At 52.4% G+C, this 25,324-nt stretch overlaps 1 protein-coding gene across 1 annotated transcript; it reads right to left on the bottom strand.

The window, feature by feature from the left end:
* Nucleotides 1–3,734: 3,734 nt before the first annotated feature.
* SOX1 (SRY-box transcription factor 1) lies at nucleotides 3,735–4,987 on the bottom strand. The gene has a single exon (XM_060233710.1). It carries the CDS (start codon nucleotides 4,908–4,910, stop codon nucleotides 3,738–3,740), a length of 1,173 nt encoding a protein of 390 aa, XP_060089693.1. The 5' UTR covers nucleotides 4,911–4,987; the 3' UTR covers nucleotides 3,735–3,737.
* Between the last annotated feature and the right edge of the window lie 20,337 nt (nucleotides 4,988–25,324).

The raw sequence follows: 25,324 nt of genomic DNA, 5'->3' as shown, positions 1-25,324 counted from the left end.
GCCAGGGAGTGCCTCGGATGGGCAGCGGCCCATGTCCTTCCAGACCTCCTCTTTCTCCCCATGGCGAAAAGGACAGCTGAGAGAGAGAGAGAGAGAGAGAGAGAGAGAGAGAGAGAGAGAGAGAGAGAGAGAGAGAGAGAAGGCTTGTCCTTGGAGAAATGTTGCCATTTCTCATAACAGACTGCCTATACAACACAGAGAATCAAAGAGCAACGACAATTTTCATTCTGAGTGACTCAGGTTATGCGCTGTGGCCTCGGTTGGTCTTTTGACCTTCCTCAAGTCCTCGACTGAGGCATATTTCCCTGCAGTTCTCAGCTGCAGTCCCAAACTGCGGCAACCAAGAAACTTCCCTTAACCTCCAAACCCCCACTCCCACCCCGATCCTCCACAGTTTGCCAAGCACCGATGGAACAGCCTTCTTACAAAAGAAAGGAAATATTCCTTCCACGCAGCTTGTTCCCGGAGTGTTGCCTTGTCAATCACATTACAAGATGAACAATTCTTCATCTCAAGCTGCAACGTATTTAACATCTGTAATAATTTAAAACGTAATTTAATTTGTTTCAGATGAAATTACTTATATATTTGTCGAAGAAAAAATTCTATTTTTTTTTAAACCATACACATCTTACTATGTTTATTCAAGGTTTTATGAAGGTTGTTATTTGACCTGCTCCTTCATAAAAGCATTGCGAGGCGAGCATAGCCAATAAGAGCGAAATGACGTAACAATCTTCTTTTCTTTATGAGAGGACAAGTCTAGGGTGCAGGACATGGCAGGACCCTGTCCAAAAGAAACACTTTTCTGTCCCATTGATTTTGACGGAAATTTCCCTCACTGAAACCCGGAGACTTCAATATGCGTCTTGGCCTGAATCTCTACTTTAAAAAAAAATCACAAACGCTGAGGCAATTTAAAAGTTGCTGAAATACATTTCAGTTGACGGAGAGCCGGATGTTAACCTTTATACGTCGAAAGTGCCCCAACTGGTATTCTTGTCAGGTGGACCTCAGGAATAAAAACAGCACAAAGAACATCTCTACCCAAACAGCAGGCGGATATGTAGAAACGCACCTTTTCTTTTTCCTTCTCCCTACACTTTCCTTTCTCAGTAAAGTGAGTTGCGTTATTCCTCTGCAAATTAAAATTCGCGGCTCTCTCACATATTTGAGAGGTTTCTTACATCCTTCCTCCCCCCCCCCCCAAAAAAAAAATCACAGCTGACTGTCTGGAAACTAAATAAAGAGCATAAAGGATATTTTGACTTTATCTATGATTGATCATCGGTATAATGCACATTTGCGCAGGCAATATGTATTCAACAGTGCATCGGACAAGAAGTAAAAAATGTATAGCTGCTGGATTTCCCTCCCTCTGTTAAAAAAAACCCTCTACCAATGACCGAAAAAAAAATAATGTACATAAACCTAACATCAATCGGGTTCCTCTCAATAGAATTGGATTCAGAGACCAGATCCAGGAAGCCATGCACTCTTCTACAGAATGGGGCCAAACCGGCTGCTGGGCCTAGGCAGTCAAAGGGCTCAAAAAAAGCAGAGGTGAGAGGAAGGGAAAGAATTTTTATTACTTAGATAGAAAGCAAGAGACATTTCTTAGAATTAAAGTTTGCAACCACTTGCAAGAGTAAGTCGTGAGAGGCTTAATGTGGCTCGATTAAGAAACAACAATTAAACAGTTTCTAAAATAGTTTCCGAATCTGCGCGGTTGTACAGACTTGAACACATTACCATAGGATTAAATCTCTTGAAATCGAGGGGATTTAGCAATGGGTTTAAAGACAGAGATATACGAGTGTCTCCACGTAGCTCTACTCTGAAGTAAACTGAAGCCCTCCCATAGACTCTTTAGGGTTACTTCAGGATAAATGACTTCGGGAATTGCTGCCAGATTATATAAAGAAATTAATAGAGGAGAAAATAATAGTGTTATTTGCTCCATCTGCTGTTTCTCGTGTGGCGTCTCCCCTCTCCTTCCCATGCATTCAGCCTTTAAATAATCATATTTTTAAAACTCAACTTAACTCTCCCCCCTCCCCCAAATGAAGTTTCATACCAGTTTCTACTTTTATAGTTAGGCAAAGTAAAGAGACACTTTAAATCAAAATTCAAAGCATTACAGAACGGTTAGGACATCCTCAACAATAGATGCGTGGTTTCAGTGTATCAAAGAGGAAAAAGATCGGCCAAGATTTTCGGGTGTTACAAGGAAGATCAGTGCAGGCAAAAGACTGGGGAGGGAAATGTTCCAAAACCATTCCCTGGTATATTTAATTCCAGTTATTATTCATCATCAAAATTCTTGTAGCTCTCCTACACATGGCAAACCTAGTGATTGTGAAGTTATTTGATCTGGCTCAAGAGAGAAGGAGGAGAGGGTATTATCCAGCCCTATTTAAAGCTCCCGTGCTACTTAAAGACAGAAAACATAGTAAGCTAGAATCTCACTTCGGGTTCCGTAAATAAACAAAATATACAATAAATGCTATGGAAAGTATTTTAATAGGTTGCCTTCCTTAACAATACTCAACAGATATTAAAATAATATCCCAAAACTACACCATATATATATATATATATTTTTGGGGAAAAAACTTCCTTCCCTTCGGGTTTTTATTTTTCCTTCATAGAAACTGTGAGATGTCTAAACCCAAGGATTTTTCCCTTATTATAATTAATGTTCCACCTTATATGTATACATATAATCAATTCCCAATCTCTAGTTTTAAGGCATGCCATGAATTAGTACATTTGAACTGACTGGTTCCAGTTTCACTTAGAAATTGATTTAATTCAGAATCGAACTCATCTTTAGATTTTTATTTGCTTTCCTTTTTAGCTGAAATGCTTTTTTTTTAGTAAACTATATACACATTTTTGAATTCCCTTGCAGCGCCTAAACTGAATTAAAATTATTCCACAATGCATTTACAAGAAAAAAAATACCAAAAAAAGTTAACAAAAGAGAAATGCAGACATTTACAAAATTCAGAATATTCTGGTTGCTCGCAAAAAAAAGTTTTATAAATAAAACAAACAGAAATCCCCCCCCCCAAAAAAAACCAAACCCCTCGTTATAAGAACTACAAAAAAAGTTTAAGCTTGGTTTTGGATTTGCATCCTTGGTAGGTGTGTAACAAACGAGTAGCTTGCCCCCATTATCTTTGTTTCTTTTAGGCAATTGATAGAAAGTCTTCTCAAGAAGCCGTGACCAAGTTATGCTTCTATGCGGGGAAGGGGGAAAAAAGGTTGGCATCACCTAGATCTTTGTATTCTCAATAATTATAGTCATTTGTTCTTTCTCTCTCCTCCCAGCCCCCTCCCCCCAGCAAATAAAATGCTATGTGCCTCCTGGGTAAACCATAAATACTGTACAAAAATTTTTTTTTAGTTAAAACACAGACGGTCCGTCTAAAACGCAACATCAACAGAAGGGGGGGGGAGAGAATCCCCCACTAGTATCAGAAACTAGTCCTCAGGGGTGGGGGTGGGGCGGGCAGCGAGGAGTATCTTTCGGGGCCATCCGCCGCCTTCTCTCCCGCCTTCTGCGCTTTCGTTCCTACGGAAGGAGGCTTCTTCGGCCCGGCTGTCCTCCCTCCTCCCCCTCTCCCTCCCTCCCTCCCTCCCTCGGTCTGTCTGTCCGCGGCCCGGTGCTGTAGAAAAGGGAGGGCTGCTGGCGGGCCCGGCGTGGGGTGGGGGGTGTCGGGCGTCCGCTCTCAGATGTGCGTCAAGGGCACGGTGCCGTTGACCGCCGTGCTGGCGCCCTGGTAGTGCTGGGGCAAGGAGTGCAGGCGGCTCTGAGCCGCGGCCGCCGCAGCAGCAGCTGCCGCCGCCGCCGCCGGGTCCCCTCCCTCGCCGGCGGGCAAGTACATGCTGATCATCTCGCGCAGGTCGCCGGGGCAGGGGGCCCGCGAGTGGGCCGAGGTGACCGGCGGGCTGACGCTGGGCTCGGACTTGACCAGGGAGCCGAGCGCGCCCAGCGCCCCGGACGAGGCGGCCGCCGCCGCCGCCGCAGCCGCTGCCGCCGCCGCGGCCGAGTTCTGGTGGGGCTGGGCGCCGTAGGAGATGCCGCCGTAGGCCGAGGGCGAGGCGCTCATGTAGCCCTGCGAGTTGGAGATGGGGCTGTACTGGAGCGCGCCCATGTCGTAGCGGTGCATGGGCTGCGGGTTGTGCGGGTGCGGGTGGTGCGAGTGGGCGTGCGGGTGCCCCCCGCCGCCCGGGTGCTGGCTGTAGGCGAGCTGCGCCTCCTGCATCATCGCCGCCGCCGCAGCCGCCGCCGCCACCGAGCCCGGGTAGGCGCCGTTGGCCCAGCCGTTCATGTGCGGGTAGCCCCCGCCGCCGCCGCCGCCTCCTCCGCCCCCGCCGCCGCCGCCCCCGCCGGGGCTCTCCAGGCGCTGGCCCACGCCGCCCGGGCTGACCCCGACGCCCATGGGCACGGGCGGGCCGCCCCCGGGGCCGCCGGCGCCCAGGAGCCCTCCGGCCAGCGAGTACTTGTCCTTCTTGAGCAGCGTCTTGGTCTTGCGGCGGGGCCGGTACTTATAATCCGGGTGCTCCTTCATGTGCAGCGCCCGCAGCCGCTTGGCCTCGTCGATGAAGGGCCGCTTCTCGGCCTCCGACATGACCTTCCACTCGGCGCCCAGGCGCTTGGAGATCTCCGAGTTGTGCATCTTGGGGTTCTCCTGGGCCATCTTCCGCCGCTGGCCGCGCGACCACACCATGAAGGCGTTCATGGGCCGCTTGACCCGGTCCTGGTTGGCCTTGGCGCCGCCGCCGCCGCCTCCTCCGCCGCCGCCCCCGCCGCCCCCCGCGCCGGTCTGGCCCGCCAGGCTGGGGGCCCCCGGGCCGCCCCCGGGGGAGTGCAGGTCCGTCTCCATCATCATGCTGTACATGGGCGCAGGTGTCGGCGGGCCGGCAGGCTGCGCGGCGTCAAAACATAGAGCGGGCGACGAGGAGCTCCGCGGGCCGGGCAGGGACCAGTCCGGGCGGCGGGCGGGGAGAGAGATGGCGCCGCCGAGGGGGCCCCGCCGTGGAAGCAGCAGCTGAAGGGCGCCAAAGGCCGAAGGCGGCTTCGCCGGCCAGGGCACAGCCGAGGCGCGCGCGCGCGGGAAACCTCCTCCTCAGGCGGCAAAACTTTCTCCCTCGGGCGGGCGGGCGGGCGGCGAGCTGCCTCGGCGGAGCCACTCAAACAGGTGCGAGGCGGAGAGCGAAGCAGCAGCAGCCGAAGCCGAAGCCGAAGCGGACGGCGGGCGGGGGGCAAGTCTCGGGCCGCCGCTCCACCTTGGCGCCGAGGCGGGAAAGCGAGTTCCGTGAGGCCGGCTCCTCTCCTCTCCTCTCCTCTCCTCTCCTCTCCTCTCCTCCGCAGGCGAGCGCTCCCCTCCTGCCCGCCGAGGCCGAAGCGATCTAATGCGCGGCCCCCCTCCCCGCCCAGCTCCTCGGCCAACTTCCACTCGGCGAGCCAGCCAGGGAGAGAGTTGAGGGAGTGAGCGTGTGTGACTCGCATCCGCTGGTCCCAAGTGAACAGAGGAAAAGAGACAGGAAATCCCCCTCCCCCTCGGCCACCTCCACCCCTCGCCAAAAAAAAAGTAATTAAATGACAAGCGGAGGGGAAAAAACACGGAGGGCGGGAGGGGGTGAGGGAGGAGGGAGGGGGGAAGCAGCGAGGACGAGGAGGAGGAGGAGGAGGGGGCAGCGGCGAGGGGAGAGGAGAGGAGGGGAGGGGGCCAGCCGAGAGCCCGCCGCCAGGCAGCAGCAGAAGTTGCACAGTAATTTGTTCTCGGTGGTTTCCCTCCTCTCGCCCGGGAGGACTCGCGAAAGGAGGAGCAGCCGAGAGACACAGCGAGGGAAAGCAGAGCCCGGCAGCAGCAGCAGCCATACGCCGCGCGCCGAAGTGGGATTAAATGAGTTCGCCTCGGCCAATGGGAGCGCGCCGGCGGGGGATGATTTGCATGGCGCACTGAGGAGTGACGTCCGGAGGTGAGAAGTACAAACTATGATGGAGCTGGCTGGGAGGGGAGGGGAGGGGGGGAGAGAGCCGCGCTGTGCGGAGGGGAGGGGCTAGGGAAGGGGTCACGACCACCATTAAACAAAAACATCCAACGAGGCGTTAATCGCCATCTAATGCCCGGACCGCGACGCCTTTCCCAGCTCGAACGGCACAAAGAGCAGGAGCCCCGTCCGCGATCGAGGGCTTAGGGCTGCAACACGCGCAGAGGTTTCGCGTCCTTCTGGAAGCGCCCTGGGCGCTGCGAGCGGGTGGGCAACTCTGTTATGCGCCGAGGAACGATCTGGCAGCAACTGAACGCGACGGGACGGTCTCCGGGACCACACAACAACAACAGTTGTTTCCCAAGCTGCAGAGTTAGCCAAACTTTGGCACTTTTCCCTTGGTTTCTCTCCCCTTCCTTCCTGACGGGAACTTTCCCGTCCTTTTCAGGCTTCCTGCCAAAGGGTATCATCAGTGGGTGCGCGCGCCTGCGCCAGCAGCACATTTATATTTTGGGAAGGAGGCTGCGGGGAGGCTACATTTTAATGCGCCTTCAGAAGGATGTCTCCCCTTTGGGCCATAATTATCATCATGCCCCACTGATCGTAAAGGGAAGACTGTTATTGAAGTCAAGGCGTATTACTCCCAAGTAATAGCTTTAGGAGTCGCTTACCCGACCGTTCTTTGAAATCTGATGTTGGCATTTGGAAGTGGTTCTTTCCAGTTTTAAGCAGCTCTGAAATTATGGACTTTAGATTTTAATAGCTGGATCCCGATCCCGAGGAAACCCTGACTGTTCCACTCCTGACCCCCCAGTAACGATGACTAAGACCTCACCCTAAGTTATTGACCGTAGGCTAGTGCCATCAATAGGTTTCATTTCTAACCCTTTTAAGTATGGGATTTACTTAGAACAGATTTACTCAGAATCCCACTCAAGTCTTCTCAACGGCGCTTACTCCCAAGAAAGTGCTCTTAGAGTTGCAGTTTCAGAATCACCTTGCCCCACTTCCCTTACACAGCTGTGGCCATCCTTCAAAGGTTAGTGTTAAGACAGTCACCTGGACCCAAACAAATCATCTGGAAAGGAAGTATTTCCCCTAGATTTTTAGAGGACTTTATTTATGCGTCAATGTGTGTCCCCAGGGAAGCTAATGCACTGCACAAAACTTCACTAGTCTTTGAAGGCCCAGCCATGACTAGTTGTACGTATTGTCCCTCAAAGTAAAACTCCGCTCTTCTTAAATGTGGGCGTAAATCCTGTTTAAAATAGCGGGGCTGACTTTCATGGAATATCCGGCATGCAACTGCCCAGCCAGAAATATGGAATTACAAGATATCAGTAATAAAACTGCCTACATTTCTGCCACATTAATTTGTTCTTCTCCTCCATCCAGCTACTTGTTGAGGCTCTACAATAAAGGATATTTAAATTCTCACCCAAAAGCTTCAAGTATATGTATTTAGGGAATTTATTCCTCCACACACCCACACCCCGCAGATGTTTTAAACTATGCTCTTCTTTCTGTGACTTTTGAGAACTTATGGGCTGGTGCTCCAACCAGTCAAACTTACTCATAGACACGGATAGCACTGGATAACATTAGATGCCCAATAACATCCAATGTCTTTATCATTGTTTATTTAGAATCGTAGCTACATCACAGTGACTTTATACAGGAGCCCAAAGATATTCCCGAGGTGGTCAAAGAAGCTTCCGTATATAGGATTGCAGCCCCAAGTACAGCACCCTGGTTCTTCTTACCCACTTATAAACATATCGCCACTAACAAGGTGATGGAGTAACCTGCCTCCCTGACACCTTCTAAAAAGACTGTTGCGTAGACAGCCTAATCCCAGTCGCTGTTGACGCAAGACACAGGGTGCGATCCTACCACCTCCGCGCATTACCTCCCGCCGCTACATCTCTTCCTGCAACAATTCTACCAGGGAGCAGCAGCTGGCCCACAGCTTCAAGCTCCCTCTCCTGGCATCTGCACTTCAAATCGTTGAACACTAAAGAGATAAACTTGGTAAGGGCGAAGACTAGGCTGAAGTTGGTTCCCAGTTCTTACTGGTGAATCCTGTCACAAACATGGATTAGATAAAAATATGGAGCAGAGGTCCATCAGTGGCTATTAGCCGCAATGTGTGTGTGTGTGTGTGTGTGTGTGTGTATATATATAATTTGGCCACTGTGTGACACAGAGTGTTGGACTGGATGGGCCATTGGCCTGATCTAACATGGCTTCTCTTATGTTCTTATGGATGGCTTCTGGAGCCTGGCTGGGTTAGCTTTCCCCGGGAAACATCTGTCTTACCAGATGCAAGAGGAAAGGGATCAGCAGAAATAATAGATCTATTCACTGTAACTTCAGATCACCTGATCAGTAAATTTAGGAGCCCAAGGTGGGGCAAGCTCCCCTTTGTCTCCGCCCTTGGACATCCATGCTTATCAGGTAGCTCAATATTTTCTGTCTTGCTGTCATAGGAATCTTGTCTCGGTAGTACATAGGGATTTGTCTCAACAGTAAAGTACCTTCTGCAGTGAGTGTGGGGGAAATGCGAAGCGCCCCCCCCCAATCAACTCCACAATATTGGTTTGCTTTTCAGTAACATTAGCTTTCCTAATGGTTTTGCTATATGTATCCCAGCAGACCTTTCCTGTTGTACTGATCAAGACTGTTCACGACACAAAGCAACAATTCAAAACTATCAAAACAAGATCAAAACAAAACTGTACACAAATATGAAAAAAACAGTGAGACAGGAAAATCCCATTAATAGCAGCCAACATTCAAGAGTCAAAGACGCAAATACCTTTTCAATCATGCATTATATCTTTACATAGACTCACAAACTGCGCATTGGACTAAGGAAAACTTAAAAATATAAGAATTAAAGCTTTGCAGAAGATCGGGAGGGCAAGACTTGAGATGGAAATCCATAGCTTTCTTCGGGAATCTGGGATGCCACCACGTAAAAGGCTCTGCTGGTAGGTTCAAAGATTGCCTAGTATCATCTAGTAGAGACGTTTTAAAGTATTTGGCGGTCCAAAGGAAGAGTGCTTTCGACTCCGAAAGCAATAGAGAACTATTTTAAATATAACAATTAAATTTCTTCTAGATCTCAAAGCGCGGGAACCAAGGAGAAGGTGTAGCAGATAACCGGAGACTTGTCCCCAGATCGTTCACACACATTTGAAAAGCTCTACGCACAAGTCGAGGACATTTTTAGTGCAGTGGGGTGTTTCTGCTGACCTCAAGGTAGGATTTTCGGTTATCAAACTTGCAAAATACGCATATGAAGGTCCACTATCCAGAATGGCACTTCTCAGCCTGATCATACAGGACAAGGGTCAGGAGAAAGGCTTCACGTAGGTGTGCTCAGGCCTGCGATGCCGCTGCTGCCCGACTTGAGCGGGGTGTGTGTGTGTCACTTTTATAAGTTTTAGCTGTTTTACTTGTTAATAAAAAGGATAGATTATTTTATGTATGTTGGAGTTTACGCAGCAAGTTGCAAGCGTTTCGATTCAACTTATGTAATAATATCACTTAAATGCAGAAAACTCCTGTTGAATGACTGACACCGCCGTTTTGCTCACTATGGGCGCCATCCTAAACCCAGTTGCCTCCTTCTAAGCCCATTGACTTCCGCTGACTTGGGAGTCAATTAGGAGTGCATTCACTGTAGGAGACTGTTATCTCTGGGCAATCAAAACTGCTTTTTAACCCTTCTAGAACACTGTGTGTGTGTGTGAGTGAGTGAGAGAGAGAGAGAGAGAGAGAGAGAGAGAGAGAGAGAGAGAGAGAGAGAGAGAGATGCTGTCCAGGCGCAGATAGGGGGTGATTTATCTACCCACCGCTCTACAGACCTCTGGTGCAATAACATAAAAGTCGACTACATGAGCGCCAGCCACTAGAGAGCTGTGCCGGATCATATACTAGAAAGGCAGCATTCTGCATACTTGGATTCACTCCCCAGTAAGCATGCACAGAATCCGACCGTTAGATTCTGAACAATAAGAATGCGTTCCATTTATATTTTATCTTTGGCAACCGTACTTTGTTGTTCCTTTTCATAAAACTTTTGCATAGCCTTTAACGAGCAAAGGGAGGGTTGTGTTGTGAGTTGTTTTTTTCTTTTTTGCGAGGAATCTTTTTTGTCTTCACATCAAGGCTGCGAGGCAGGCCTCAATTACACATGGCAAGGGGGGGGGGGTGAAATGTGAGGGGCTCTTGGTTGAGCGAGAGTGGTTTTTTTTTACGACTGTTATTATTTTTTAAAAAATTGTAGTCTGCATGGATTTTTTTGGGGTAGGCCGTGCAGGGCATAAATGTTTTAAAATAAATATTAAACAATCCCAGTTCAAGTCCAGCACGTTTTCTCTCTCTCTGCCCCCTCCCCCAGCTCCGAATAAGGCCAGCGTCCTGGACCCGTGTATTTGGAAAAGCCCCAGCGACCAAACGGGTCTCAATCCTCTTCTGAGCCAACATTCAGAGCAGGTGGGCTGAGGGTCCGGATGTGCAGTGAAAGAGGGCTGCATCCAATCGACCATCTGCAGACGTTGTGGAGAGGAATCTGACTCCCCCCACCCCCCCATTTTGTTCAGCGCACCCGAAGGAACAGCGTCAGGGACAAAACGGAGGTCTCACCACTCTGCGCCGAGAGGAGAGGATCAGCCGAAATCGCTGCCTCCCTTTCCTAAGCGCTTCGGTCCGGTGTGATGGTTGGAATACAGGTCACTCTTCCAAGCACAGTCTTTCCTCGCCTTCATTGGGTTGAATGACACGCACACGCACGCAGACCCCTAGCCAATACGCTCTCTGAGCTATTGGCATGAAAGTTGTGAGCTACTGCATAAATAAGTTTGCTCTGGGGCCATTTTTCCTGCGCTAAGACGAAAATGTGTGAGCCGGAACTAAAAAACTGTGAGCTAGCTCATAGTAACTCAGCTTAAAGGGAACACTGCCCCTAGCTTATTTAGCTAGTGCTTAAGTGCATAAGTTGTAGAACCTTAGTCCTGTCTTTCATCTCCAAGCATTTGTTCCGCACTTAGCCCCTTGACAGCATATTCTAACCCCCCCCCCCCTTTGAAAAGACCAGGTTGTCTTTTGAGTCCATTTAAAGAGGAGCTTTTAGCGTTAAAGCGCGCACAGAGCAACGAGGTTTGTTTTTTTTAAAATTCTGGCAGCAAAAACCTTGGAGGGAGGGGATGCGCCTCAATTGGGGCCAAGGCCAGTGGCGCTCGGTGTGGATGGCTCTAGGTCTGAGCTTCCTGCGTGACTCTTGTTGCCGAGTGACGGATAATTGACAGTTGTTGCAACTCGTGTGTCACTCAGGCAGCAACCCAGCGCCAAGATGCCTACAGTGGCAAAAAGGGGAGGAAAAGTCTGGTCTCTGAGTCACCTACCATATTTATCCATACTCCAGGGACAAAGTGCTTCTTGGGAGAGAGACAGCAGCGGTGGCCAGCCCGAAGAGATTTGGGGACATTGGAGGCTGGTAAAACTGGAGGGAACTACGTGCCGAAGAGGGCCACGTGAACCTACTCCTTAACAAAAATAAAAATAAAAACGGCGCCCAATCCACTGGTTAATGCCCAAATCCTATTGCTTTCAGCTTTGCGATCCTCACACTGTACTCTTATCTGGGCACAAGCTCTCATAAGCAGTGGGACACACAATAAAGCAAGCCTAGAACGAAAAGGGCTGTGGAACTGCAGTTCCAGACAATCTAGTGACTTGCTCCGTTCTTTGGAAGCTCAGAGGATCAAGACCCATGCCAGGAAGCTGGGGAGCTCCTTGTTCCGCGGAAGGACTGACAGAAACAAAGATGCCCTTCCGCCTAAGAAGAATTTACGTGGCCCTTAAAATGTCCTGCAAGAGGGCGCTGGTGAGCGGCAGGACAACTGAAAGGCACCAATCCAGACTGGATTCGCAACCTCTTTCTCCCGTCGCCTTCGCCCAGCATGCTAGAAGCAGGGGTGGGGTGGGGTGGGGATTGTAATTTTGCTCTCCTCGGTCCTACCAGAAGTACTAAACAGCGGTCAGGATAATTAAAAACAACAAGGTGCTCTATGTCATGCCGGAGGGGCCTACCTCAGTAGTCCCGCGAAACAATCTCGGTGGTTCCAGCAAGCAGAAGGCATCCCCAGAGTAGCCAATGGGGAGTTTTTTCGCTTGTTAACTCCTGAGTATATTGGGCGAGTTACACATTGAGTATGAAGCTATCTGTTGAAATTCCTGGAGGAAAACAATAGTCCCTCGGCCGGCACAGATCAAGTCAGGCCTAGCCATGAACCAAATTGGAGATTATTGTTGGGGTAGCTCCTACGCATTTCGGAATTTTTACAAACGGGCTCAATCGGAAGTAAATATTATTGGTTCCTTGAATTTCAGTTCGGAAAAACGAGGTTTGGATTGTAGAGTTCAAAGAGGTAAATTGGTTTGTGGTGTAATTCTGGAAATCCCTCCGCGAGCTCTAGAAACTGTTTTGACTCACAGCCTTTGAGTGGGAAGATTGCCAATGCCATCCTCACCAGAGTTGCACTCTTCTAAGACCGTGAATGTCAAGGGCACGATCTGTTGCTAACATTATTTCTATAAAGCAGTCTGGTTCACTCTGCGTTTTGACCCTTCTCTCAAGGGTGACTTGGCGGTTGGCTAAATGACCTGGAAATCATCCACACTGAAGATGATATGAAAGTACAGTCTCTGCTGTCATCTGACCTCTCCTGACTCATTCTCATGTGAAGTCAACACTGGACGTTGCTCTGGCCCGGCCAGGGACTAAGCATGCACGAGTGAATCAATCACAGGCGTCAGTATTAGCTAAAGTGAAGAAGCCTGAGCTAGGAACTGCCGGAGCACCACTGGAGGAACTCACCACAGGGGAGGACTGGGAGGAAGACAGAAAAAAGAAAGGATCTGGGGGCGGGGGGGAGATGGTATACTTTGGGAAACCAGATCTTGAACTCTTGGCTCCTGAGAGCTCGGGAAGAGGATGCAGAAAGGCAACTCCCTCCAGCCTGCCCGCGCGTTGTGGCTTTGCCAGCAGCGCAGCGAGGCTACAGGTGTCCCTCCTCAGCGCCTGAGGGGCCTCCCTCTGCCAGACATCCTCTCCTCTCGGGCGATAACTGGAGGGCTCTGGCTGGCTGGATGCTTCCCGCCCGCCCTCTCTCGGCCAGCCAGAAGCCGGCGCTGCGTACTTTGGGCAAGGCTCGGCGGAGAGCCCTGCCTCAGCTCCCAGGAAGGGGAAGGAAGAGAGACCCCTCTGGAAGAGGAGCGGCGGCCCAACCCCGGGCTGCTGCCAGGGCGCGCAGGGGGAGGGGAGCTAGTAGGCTCTTCAGAGCAAGCGGCGATCGCCGTCTGGTGGCTACTCTTGCCACGTCGGCTGGGAAGGAGAGAAGGAAGGAAGGTAGGAAGGAAGGAGGGCTCCGGGCTCCCACAGCGACCATCCTTTTCAGTCCTTCCCAGAAGGGCGCGCCATCTCCTCCCTCTTCTAGTGGCAAAACTCCCCAAACTCATTCCAAATGAATCCAAAGCGACTCCCCCCCACCTCAATTGCAGCCTGGAGCATCCTCTGGAATACTTCAAAGAGTTCTTTTCTGTGCATGAGCGCGCGCGGCCGCGAGCCCGCCTACCAGGCCAAAGGCGAAGTGCGATCCTCATGCTAAGTAGGGAGAAGTAACTTATGATTTGAGATTTTTTTTTCTCCCCCCCCCCCCTTTAAAAACAACAACTCCGAATTAGTTATTTTCTCTGCACTCCTAACAAAGCATTCTTTCTGTGACAGTTTCTCTGGAGATCCTACTCCCTTGGCAAAGCGACTATACTTTGTGAGTGTGTGTGTGTGTGTGTCACTGTTATAGCTTCCTCGCTCTCTGGGTGAAAGCGTTTGGAGAATCTCTGGAGCTTTCGAGTAGGGACTCACCCCTGTGAACAGCGCTCACACATATAATTCAAATTTCACAGCTGACCTGTTCTGAAAAACCTCAATCAGCTTCTAATTGAAGGGAAAACAAAATATTGCTTCCCTACAGCAGAGCTAACGATTTAATCATTATATCAGACATTATAGCTTTTAATTAGGCTAATGCTGATACTGTATGGAAAAGAGATAATTCAACACAGTTCTTGATGAATTCTGTAATTGGGTTAACGGAGGGAGCAGTTGAGGGAAGAGATGTCAATAATATTCAAGCCGCGTCTATAGCTACCACTAGGTTTATGAATGGAGGGGGGGAGGGAGAGAGAGAGAAAGGCTAAAACTCCGCACAGGAAACGCTTTCAATCTTCCCCCCTCCCACAGTCTCCCCTGAAGCTCCTTAAATCTAAATGGAGACACGTAAAGGTAACATTTGTTCTAAGCTCCCCCTCAATCCATTTTTTCCATGAATCAAGAAATTAGTAAAATTTAATTTTTTTAGAGGGGGGGGGAATCTGTTCCCCATATTGGGGCTGAAACGAAATCCCACGCGCCTTTCAAGGAGCTCCGGAGAGCGGCTTCTTAGAGAATCTCCCCGCGCTTTGTCAATTAGGGCTAGACAAACGGGTTGATTTCGTGCCGCAGCTGAGGCGAAGTTGGCATTCCTGCCCCCACCGCCCCCCCCATGGCGGAAATTCTCTTCTTCATCATCCCCCCCCCCCGCCTTTGCAGAATGTTTCCGGTTTTATTCTTGAAGGGCATCAGAAGGAAGGAAAAACGAAACAGGAAGGCTGAGTTCGAATAAGCCACACTCCCATAAGATCAGAGCAGTTCGAAAAGAAAAGAGAGAATCCGTTCGATTGAACGTTGCCAGCTTTATTTTCAAGATGCGAGGTAAACGGTTAACAGATTACCCCCCCCCCAACAAAACCTACTCAACACCCCCTCCAAATACTTGCGCCCCTCCAGCAGAAAAACGGGGCAAGGAAACGCTGATTCTACCCTATACAGCCTTCCCTGGCATGGGTCTTAAAACAATCTTGTACTGACTTCAAATTAAGTATAAAACGGGTTTATGCAAAAAAACCCCAAAACAAACAAAAGCCACCACCCGTTTAGAGAAAGCGATGCTGGCTAACGGTTCCGACCATGATTTATGCATTCTAGACCCTGGTTTTGTCCTCTTTCCACTAACCAATACCACAGATGTTTCGATGCTCTTCAGTGAGATTATATATTTGATCGATAAAGAGGATTTTTTTGGCAAACATTTTAGCCAGATTTAGAGAACTTCTGGCTTTCAGTGTTCTCCATTGGTATTTCTCAATGGGGGGGGGAGGCGGGGAGAGAAAGAGTGAACAATTGTGCGATTTTTTGTTGTTTCTGCTCATTAGAATTATATGCATTTATAATTTACAGTCTATAATATATTTTGCCTTGTGGACCCCTCAAGACTTAAATCCCTTTTATTCCAGCGTAATTTTCGTGGACTCGCTTAAACTTCTTTCTTCAGATGCAAATTCTGCCCACCCCCAGGTGTGCAACCTGCAGCGAGATCGTCGGCGCAGGGATCTCCAAGGGTCCAACGCGGACCCTGTTCTTAGGAACCCCCTTTCCGGAGTGGCGCCTGTGGAAAGAGAGATGCGGGCTGTCGGCCTGCCCCTTAAAGACCCTCGAGGGTTGCCCCTAAATGCACAAGCACGTGCATTTAGGGCTTGAACCTTCCAACGGGCGTCCTGGAATCCGCTTCTCCAGGAAGGCTGGAGCACAACCGTTAGTCACGCTTTGTCACCGAGAGTCTTTTCTAAACTGTTTGTTTATATTATGCCTTAACTAGACTCCTCAGCACAATATTGTTTTGAAAGAGAAATATTCTCTATTGTGATCCATCCTTGTCTTATTTTGTCAGCAATTACAGCAGAATTAAACGGGTCATTGATAAAGTTCTATTGACACAAACCCCTGTAATTAACAGTCTGAATGCACCTTTAAAAAAAAAAACCATTTCTCAAGAGTTGTAATTTTTGAGTCTTTGTGTTGTGAAAGGGAGACACGTATAATAGGAGATCCCCAGACGTGCCTAGGAGGTTTGCGCGGCTGTCTTCCGATTAGATTAGAGTCCAGTAGTAGCATCCTGACCAAGGGGATCTTTTGACTCTCAAAAGCTCCCCTCCCCCCGCCCGGAAACCTGGCTGGTCTTGAAGATGCATGAAGACTCGCATCTTCCTGTTCTAATGCAGAGGAACGCGGCTTCCCTCTGAAACTCTTTTCTGACTGTCTCTCTCTCCCACGCCCCTGTCCTTTTGATAGATACTGTCTTCGCAAGTCTTGGTTGATCAAGAAAAAGAAACCCCATCTTCAGGACCAAATGAATCAGTGGAATAATGTGCCTTATGATTTATAGAGCCCCTTCCCCTCCATCCCATTTGCAGCGACCTCTTTTGTGAGATTCAGCCTCTGGAACCAAGACAAGGAAGAAGTACCGAGAGAAGGGAACGGTGATTATAAAATCAGGACGTCGTTGTTATTATTATTAATTTTAAAATAGGCTGAGATCTCAAAGGGTGTCTTTTGGAAGCCAAAGCGACGCGTGGCGTTAGCAGGCCCTGAAAGGCGTTTCTTCTCCCGCAGAGCAGAGCAGAAGAGCCCTCCGTCAAAGCCGGAGACTAGCCGGGACGCCTTGATAAGAGAAGCCTGGAAATGAGGGGCCGGGGGAGCCAACTGGGCGCGCTGCTCCACGTCTCCCGCGCCCACCCCCCACCCCTCCGCGGCCCCGCCGCCGCAGCACCCGCCGCTCCCGCTTCCAGACCGGTCCTGTTATTGCAAATGAGATTAACCACGCCGGCTTCAATATAGCCCTGACACGGGGTTCACGGGAGAGCGGAGCATCAGCCACTCCAATCTCTCTTCTCCATCGAAGCATCGCCCATAAATTACATCTTGTCCTTTAATACACTTTCTCCCCCTACGAGATGAAAACATCACTTTGACACGGTTTCGAGCCTTTTTGCGAGCCGCATCCAGCGCTGAGTTCGGGCAAACAGCAAACAAGACATCTAACTAATCTTCCAGATGCTGTTTTCTGGAAGTTTTATAACGCTCGCCGAGGGATAATACAATTTGCTCTGTTTAACGCCATTCACCCCTCCAGTGACAAAAAGGAAACCAGTTTCAGAGAGTCAAATGCGATTTTCTTTAACTCAGGCTGAAATGTTACTAGTAAACGTGGGGCACGCTGAATAGTACTGTTGGAAATTATTATTAATAATATTAATAATAACAACACTCATAGCATTTTGAAATTTGTCGATTTGGGAGGGTGATCATATTCGGGCATTTGGCATCCACTTGCCCCCCTCCCCAGCTTCTATTCTGCTCCAGTTCCTTCCGGGCAGATAATATATTTCCCAGAGTGGTGTGTGTGTGTGTGTGTTTTACTGGGCTACGAGGCACGTGCTATGCACAACTGATCTGCCGGCCCTCTATAGAGGTGGCGGTCCTTCTAGAACTCTGGACCCCCTTTGGCTCCGGTGCGGCCTGTCTCTCTGCTCTCCGGGGGTCTTCACCTTGTCTATGGAGAAGGTACACGGGGGGGGGGGGGGGTTGGGAAGCCGGGACTGGACGGGACTGGACGGCCTGCTAAAGACCCTTTCCACACCGAGGAAACCCCCAGATCAAACTTCAGTGACTTCCAGCTCTCTCTCTGCCCCCCCCCCTCCTTCACCCCAAAATCCCTGCTCAGAACCTCTCCAGTTTTGTCTTCCTTCTGCTTATTCGGCAGATGGCCCCCAGCAAGGACCCGGTGGTTTCCGATGAGACTTTCGCCTGATACTCTCTTCTAGTCTTGAACTGAGTGAATCGAGAAATCGAATATGGGGTTTGTTGGGCGGCCAACTCGGGTATGCTTGTCAATAAGAATCGAAACCACTGGTGGCTGTGCTAGTGATTAGGAAGAAGCAGATGGGAAGGGGGGGTAAAGTGGAGGCGCCCATACTGCTCTGTAGTTCCCTCCCCCCCCCCAAAAAAGTGTTCCCCCTCTGTTGCACTTAGATGCCCAGCTGTACTTATTTTTTTAAAAAACGCCTGTCTTTAAAGCCGAGTTTCTCGTGCTCTGCGAAGGCTGACGCGTTTTCCGGAGCAGGCTGCCCTATGCAGAGAAGCCCTTGGGCTCTCTCTCTGTGGATCAAGTGATTTGTGTTGGTTTTGTGTTCTTGGATTCTTCACTTCCGAAGACGTGCAGTTTCTAAAAGAGTCTGAGTGGCTTCGGAGCGCTTGTTGGCTCCGCGGCACAGTTTAACAGACCGTTCACACCTGAAGTTAGCAATGGGCGGGAATGGCTTGTGAGAGTCTATGATGTGCTCTCAAACCCGCCCCCCCCCTTTAATCTCGCAAATTATGGAGTAAATTTCCGAAGCATCTGACGCAGTACATAGGACAAAGGGAAGGCTTGCTTATCAAGTATAGAGTTTGACCCTGTACTGGTGTACTCTCAGGTAAGCCCCATCACCTCCCACGGACCTGCCTGACTCCCAAAGAAGTGCGCCTTAGCAACGCTGGTCCTGAACTGCAAGAAACACAAGATGCGACCTTTCGTGTGAGGATTTCATCGATCGGTTCGCTACGATTTGCCTGTCTGGGACTTCGAAGCTGCAAAATGGATGACCGTGGAGGGGGGTCATGGGAAGGAATATTTATAAATCAATAGCCGGCATCTACGCAAAGCACTTCTTCCCGAATTCTTCTCCTTCAAGAGCTCTGTGTAACTAGAAAGCTCGCGTCCATTGGTGGACCATCGGTATCGCTTGACTTATTCTGCATTTCGCGATATTTGGGTGGGTGGGAATTATCCAGAAAGAAGCAGCTTCGCGACTCTTCCCGCGCAAAAAATCTTGGTCCTCATACTCTGGTTAGGGCCTTTGATCCGAGTGGTCTTTCATTTCCCCTCCTCTTTGCTTCCGAGGAGGCAGCCGCCCTGTGTGCCTGCCTCTTTCCTTTCCTCTCCTTCCCTATCCTCCTTCCGCTCTCTCCTTCCTAGCTTAGGTATCAGGACAGCACTTTGCCCTTTGAACAAAGAGGCTTTTCAAGAGGGCCCCTCCCCCGTCCCCTTTCCAGCGCAGCCTGCCCAGGAATCGATGCGCTCAAACGGGTTTATAATGGGTTAATTGACTGGAGCTGCTATCACGTTTAAACACCTGTTTCTGCGAGGCGCCAGATGATCCCTTCCCTCTCTCCTGATGGAAAGGTGCCCGGCTCCCTTGCTCTGGGCAATGCCTGTCGACCCACCTCCCCGGCGCACGAGAGCCTCCTCGCCTCCCCCAGCTCCTTCGAGGGTTTCTTGGGCCAAGAAGAGGAGGCGGTTGGAGCGGAAGGGGCCACGCCTGCCGAGGCCCGGGGAGCAACCTTCGCTGCTGGGGCCTTCGGGAAGCTTTTGGCCGAGCGGATAAAGGGGGAGTCCCTGCCCCTCGGGCTCCTTGCTCAGAAGCGCGCCCTCCTCCTGCCTTGACTACTGCAACCGCAGGGGCCTGGGAGTTCGCGGGGTGGGTTTGTGTGTGTCAAAAATCATTTCCACGGGCCAAGAGGTCGCGTCGCCTTTCGCGCATCCCTCAGAGTGGATCGCAGCGCGCTTGTCCCGCTCCCCTCCCCCAAATGAATCGCGGGAAGGACGTGTGAATGTTCTCGGCTTCATCAGCCTGCCCTCGAAAAAGGCCGGCGTCGACCCGTGTGAACTTTTTTTTTTTAAATGACCCGGGACAGAGGCGGAGGAGGAGGAGGCAGCGGGTGTCAACAGGAAGCAGGCGACACTTTATTCGACGTTGTTCTCCTCTGCTGTTTTTCTGCCCTCTATGAAACAACCGTAGTTGAGGCTCGGGGTTCAACTCTCACTTGGAAGGTCTCCCAAGTTGGGAAAGCTAGCTCGCCTCCTACTCTGCGCTGCCACCCATCCCTTCGGCGGTCCTGCTGCGCTGGGGGATTAGGTGTGGGGGGTGTCTGTGTGTTTATGTGAAGCGGCAGGAGAGTCAGGCTTAAAAACAAAAAACCCAACCATCAAAAAAAGCAAGAAAGACCCCCCCCCCACCCCCGCCATACACGCATCCCGATCGATAGAGCAGGCACGGAGAAAAGGTCCCTTGGAGGCACTTGTGGGAAGTTGGAAGCCCGCCTTCCCGAAGGGGACTCCTGGCGGAACCCCCCTCCCCTCCCCTCCCCTCCCCCCCCCCGCGGGGTGACCCACCCACCCGCCCCCTCCCGAAGTCAGAGGAGGCACACTTACAGTTCCAGCCGCCTTCTCTTCCCACGGCCGAGTTCAGGGGCGCAGCCGCCTCTCCCGCAGGGCAGCCGCCCCGAGCCCTCTCCGCAGCGCTCCCGCCTCCCGCCCCGGGCCAAGCAGCCGCGCTCTCGCCTCGCCCACCCCGCAGGCAGCCGCCACGCCGGCCTGGCCCGGCCAAGCCGCCCACCGACGCCCGCCAGCCCGCCCGCCGCCTCCCCCTGCCGCCTGGCCCGCCGGCCGCCTCTCCCTCTCCCTCTCCCTCGCGCTCCTTGCCGGCCTCTCTGGCGGCTCACCCGGCCGCGCGCGGCTCCGAGGGGGAGAGAGAGAGAGGCGCCTCCACGAAAATGAAATTTATTATTGAGACAGCTCCCCCCCCCCCCTCATAAAAAAAGACTTTCCAAGACAATTTCAAGTTATTGTTTCTGGCAGGAAGGGGGGGGAGCAAAAAAGCGGGCGCGCGCTCCCCTCCCTCCCTCCTTCCTTGGCTCCCGCCCTCCCACTTTCCCCTTCTCTCCCTCCCCCCCCCCCCCGCCAACTCCGGAACATAATGAAGCGCTTTTGTGTGGCCTTGAACAATACCAAACAAGTCTGCTCATAAATAGCCACTTTCTCTCCCCCCCTCCCCTCCCCTCCCCTCTCCGGTCCGTCTCCAGGCGGCGGTGAATAGAAGAGCCGCGCCGGTGGGTCGAGCGCAGCTGGGACGCCGCTCCCAGCCCGGGGAGGTGGAGTGGAGTAGAGTGGAGTGGAGTGAGTGGAGGAGCCCCGGCTTGCAGCCTGCCTTCTCCTCCGCCGGCTTCCCCGCCCGCCCGGGCTGGCCCTCTGGCCTCGTTCTCTCCAGGTTGTTCCGGCGTCCTTTCTCGACGCCCCCCGGCCCTCCGGACTTGGGGTCCAGCCCCAGCCGCACCCCCCTCCCCTCCCCTCCCTCCCTCCGGGAGCATTCGCTGCTTTCCCTCCCCTGGGCAGAAGTGCCCAAGGGGGCGCAACTCTTGCCGGAGCGGCGGGAAACCCGTTTGGGTTGGGCTGCCGAGGACTCCCCTGGCCCGGGCAGCCGCCAGCTTCGCCTGAGGGTGGCCTCCATGCATCCCCCCACACCCCGCAGGGGTCTGTGCCTGGTCCCTGTCCCCAACTCCCCTTCCTGCCGCCTCCCCTCCGGCTCTTCCTTCAGCCGCTCGGCTCCCCGCGCCCCAACCCCGCCAACCGAACCCAACCCAACCAGGCTACAAGAAGGACCGGGCGTCCCAAAAGCCCCTCCCGCCAAAAGCCCGGTTTCCGAAAGAAGGCCCTCGGGGAGATCCTCCCTGTCCTGGCCGGTTCTTTTCCGGACCCAGGGGAAACCTCAACTTGTCCCCCTCCCCTCGGCCCTCCTTTCTCCTAGCAAGGTGGAAGCAACTGCCCCCCCCCCATCCCCGTACAGGTTACAGAAAAGAACGAGGGCAGATTCACGGCGGCGCCTCGGAGCAGCACCCGATTTCCTTGTTCACTCTAGGGAGGGGTTGTGCCTGCCCTGCCCAGGAGGAGAAGGCAATTTGGGGGAGCCCCTATGCCGGATCTCGCTCTGGATCTCCCCACCCGCTCGGAGTCCCCGGAACGATCCCTCCGGCTTCCACTGGGAACCGTTTTAGGGATGTCACAAGTGCCTTCCCAAGTCAGTGGCTGGCGACCACCGATGGCTTTCCCGGTGAACTGAGGACTTTTACCCTGCAGCTGGGGCCGGGGGGGGGATGAAGGGGGGCTCAAATCGAGTGAGACTGCGGGAGGGGGGGGGCGGCGGTTCAGCCGCGCAGTTTCTGCCCAGGGAGACTCGGCCAGTAGGAAGAGGCGGCGGGAGACGGCTCTGCCTTTCTTTAGTTTCAGAAGAAGAACCCCATCTGGAAGCCGCAGCTGCTCTCCCTCGATTACCAGTGTGCTTGCAAAGATTACGGAGACCTTCAGGCATCCTTCTGGCACAACCCCCTCCCCTTCCGCCCGCCCCCCCTTCCGTCCCATTGAAACACCCCGGCGAGCTGCGAGGGTCCCTTTGCCCGACGCGCTGCACCTCCCAGCTCGCGCTGTTTAACGTCTCCGGATAGCAGGAGCCCGAGGAAGGGCCAGCTCAAGCGCGCCCCTGGGAAGCCGCACAGTCATTTGGCCCCGAGGAGAACTCTGCCCCGGACCGCCGCACCCGACGCCTCCCTCCTTTGCATTTGCTCAACGCCCTCAAAAGTACGGCTGAGAGAAGCGCCTTCAAGTTGGGGACGGAGGAACCGGCAACACCTTTACTCGGAAGCAAGTCTCCTTGGTTTCAAAGGAACTTACTTCCGAGCAAGTCGGAGCCGCCCTGTCCGCTATGGCCAATTCTTGCAGCCAAGGCTAGCCGCATTTCCTTCCCAGCAACGGTGCCCGCCTAAGCCTGCAGGTGTATTTAGGATCGGTGTATTTAGGGCAGGTGTATTTAGGCGTTTGCACATCAACGCACCGAATCCGTTGGGAGCACGCGAATTCCCAGCCCCGGGGCTGATATTTTGTCTGATATAAAAATGGGGGCAGAGTTGCCGTCAGCTTCCCAGCCCTGGAAATATTTGAATGGTCTCCCCCCCCCCCACTTCCCCGACCGCCTCTCTTTTTGTAAAGCGGAGCAGCTGTCAGTCAGCTGGCTTTGACAACCTGCCACAATTTTTGTCACTTAATAGTGGGTGTTAGGCTAAGTGCAAAACACTCTGGCAAACAGATGTCAAACCTACATCTCATACAAACGTGGGCTATGAAATTGAGTTTTTAGCCCACACACTTTTTCTTTTTTGGTAAAAGAAGAGCCAGTTGTGTAAACTGTACAAAAAACCGAGAGACAACCTGACCAGTCTTCTCGAGCTGCGCTTGTTATTTAAAGGAGGCGTATTTAGAAATCAGACCTCGAAATTACAGCGATACCTGTCTTACATTTCAAACAGGGAAAGAGGAGAAGAGGAGGCCGGCAGGCGGGGTTCCTAAGACAAAGACGGCGGCCTAGGGAAAGGGACGGTACATATGTGGGGGGGGGGGAGGGAGGGAGAAAGCGCCCAACGGCGAACGGCAGGCCGCCTTTACTGTAGAGCAAGACTAGGGAGAAAGAGGAGGGGGGGCCTACCAAATGTGAACTCCAGGCTTTCGGGATGTGTTAAAAGAGGCAGCATCTCGCTGAGCAAAGGTTGAGCTGCCTTCCCAAGGCAGAGGAAACCACCGTTTGGTGATTTCAAGGGAGGCACAATTCCTGACCCAGACACACCCCTGGTCTCAAAACGGCCGAGTCCCGCTGGGAAGCGAGCGAGTCCCTTGGATTTCAGGGCCACCCGGGCCGGCCGCACCATCCATCAGGGCGACGCTGTCAGGCGGCAGTTTGGGGGGGGGAGGGGCGGGGGCGAGACCATTCAAGGGCAGCGACGTGTCATTCTGATGACTGGGCTCCTGGTTTTTGCCCCCCCCCAACCGTGGGGGGGAGGGGGAGCGCACAGTGGGGCTTTCGGGCTCAGGCAGGGTCTCTGGGCCGTCTGATGTCCCGGGAACTGCGAGAGCTCGCGAGTCGCGACCCTGGAGAGATCTCAGCGGGAGCAGAATGCTGCAGCCATGACCTTCCCAAAAAGTCGGAGCCGGGCTGGTGGGGGAGGGGGGAGGCAGAAGGGCGGCAGCCGGTCTGTCACCTGCCATTTACAGAGAGCTTCAAGCACTAGTAATGGAGTACCCCCCCCCCCCCCACACACACGCAACCTCAAAATAAGATCCCTTAAGGAAACACCTTTCCAAAGCCTCCCAAGTGGACTGCCTCAGCCGGTGGAGGAAAATGGATCAGCTAAAATCTCAGGGCACTCAAACTCTGCAAGTGCCGCAGAGGCCTGGGGTGTGTGTGTGTGTGTGTGTGTGGTGTGTGTGGTGTGTGGCGTGTGGCCTGGCGTATTCCTTCATCCTTGTGTTCTGTCTAAATGGATGAAAAGAGCCTTTGTAAGGATGTATTCGCCTCTCTGTGAACGGCAATCTGGATTCAAACGCAGGACGCGGCCTTCTGAAGTGAAAGGCTGACACCTCACTTGCCAGATGAGCCCCCCGGAGGTCTCCAAGATACAGTTCTTTGCACTTGATTCCGCAGGAGGTGTGACAAATGGCATCATTGCACTTCCCCTGAGGCTGGCGCTTTACAGAAAGTGACTTCACCTGTGAATGGCTGTGGAGGAGGAGGAGGCCTGGCAACGCCTCCCTCCTGGTCAGTCAGTCACTGATTACTCTAAACCTTTCCTGGGCCGTCTAGTCCTTCGGCTGGTTTGTTATTTTTTTGTTTTGAAACAAGGCTAACCTCTGCCTGAAACGCGGGGAAGGGGATGGATTCCATTTCCGACTCCTCCCGCCCCTCATTTTGAAAGGCAGACAGCTTGTATTGCATACAGGGCCGTAGCCAGGATTTCATGTTTTGGGGGGTCCCCGGCAGCATTTTTGGTTTACAGGGGCCACTCGGTTTGGCCCTAAACGCTTTCTCCGCTTCTCAAGCAATGAAACACCTTCTCTGCGTCTCTGTCCCAAGGAAGGCTTCCTCCTCCAGCACCCCAGCGCTTGGAGGGTGATCCCAGGAGTGAGTCTCATCCCTGGGGCATGAGCGCTGGGGAGGGCCAGCAGCCGCAGCAAGGGGATTGGGCGAAGCATGTCTGGTGCACAAGCCAGAAAGAAAGTGCTGCTCGGTGGGAGCAGTGGTGGCAGCAGCTGCTGCTTGCTTTGAGGGACCCAGCAGAGAGGAGACCAGCAGCAATGCCACAGTAGCAATGCTGCACTTTTTCAGAGCAATGGACAGTGATTGTGAGCAAAGGGGGGGGGGAATTGGAGGCCCTCCAATAGATGGGCCATACAGAAGGAAGGGGGAGGGGGTTGAATGAAGTGGCCTGGCCCCTCCCAGGCCCCACTGTAGCTACAGGCCTGATTGCAAACCTATTCCCAAGCCATCTGGTTTTGGAATAGATCTTTTTGACAATAAGTTCAACAGCTATAGAAAGTCCCCGGCTTGATGCATTCGGCTTCCAAACGCCATTTTAGGACTGTTATTGGGCTGGCGAGGTGATCTGACCGGGAACTTTGGCCCTGCAGCTCAAAATCCTTTGCCAGACCTCTCGGATTCTGGGCATCGCTGG

This window comes from Heteronotia binoei, chromosome 3 (assembly GCF_032191835.1).
Source record: "Heteronotia binoei isolate CCM8104 ecotype False Entrance Well chromosome 3, APGP_CSIRO_Hbin_v1, whole genome shotgun sequence".
Taxonomy (NCBI): Eukaryota; Metazoa; Chordata; class Lepidosauria; order Squamata; family Gekkonidae; genus Heteronotia; species Heteronotia binoei.
The sequence above is the reverse complement of the archived record's forward strand: the minus strand, read 5'-3'. Positions and strand labels throughout refer to the sequence as shown.

Bases quoted from the DNA above. Each gene is read 5' to 3' on its own strand.
- SOX1 (XM_060233710.1), bottom strand. From the start codon at position 4,910: ATGTACAGCATGATGATGGAGACGGACCTGCACTCCCCCGGGGGCGGC.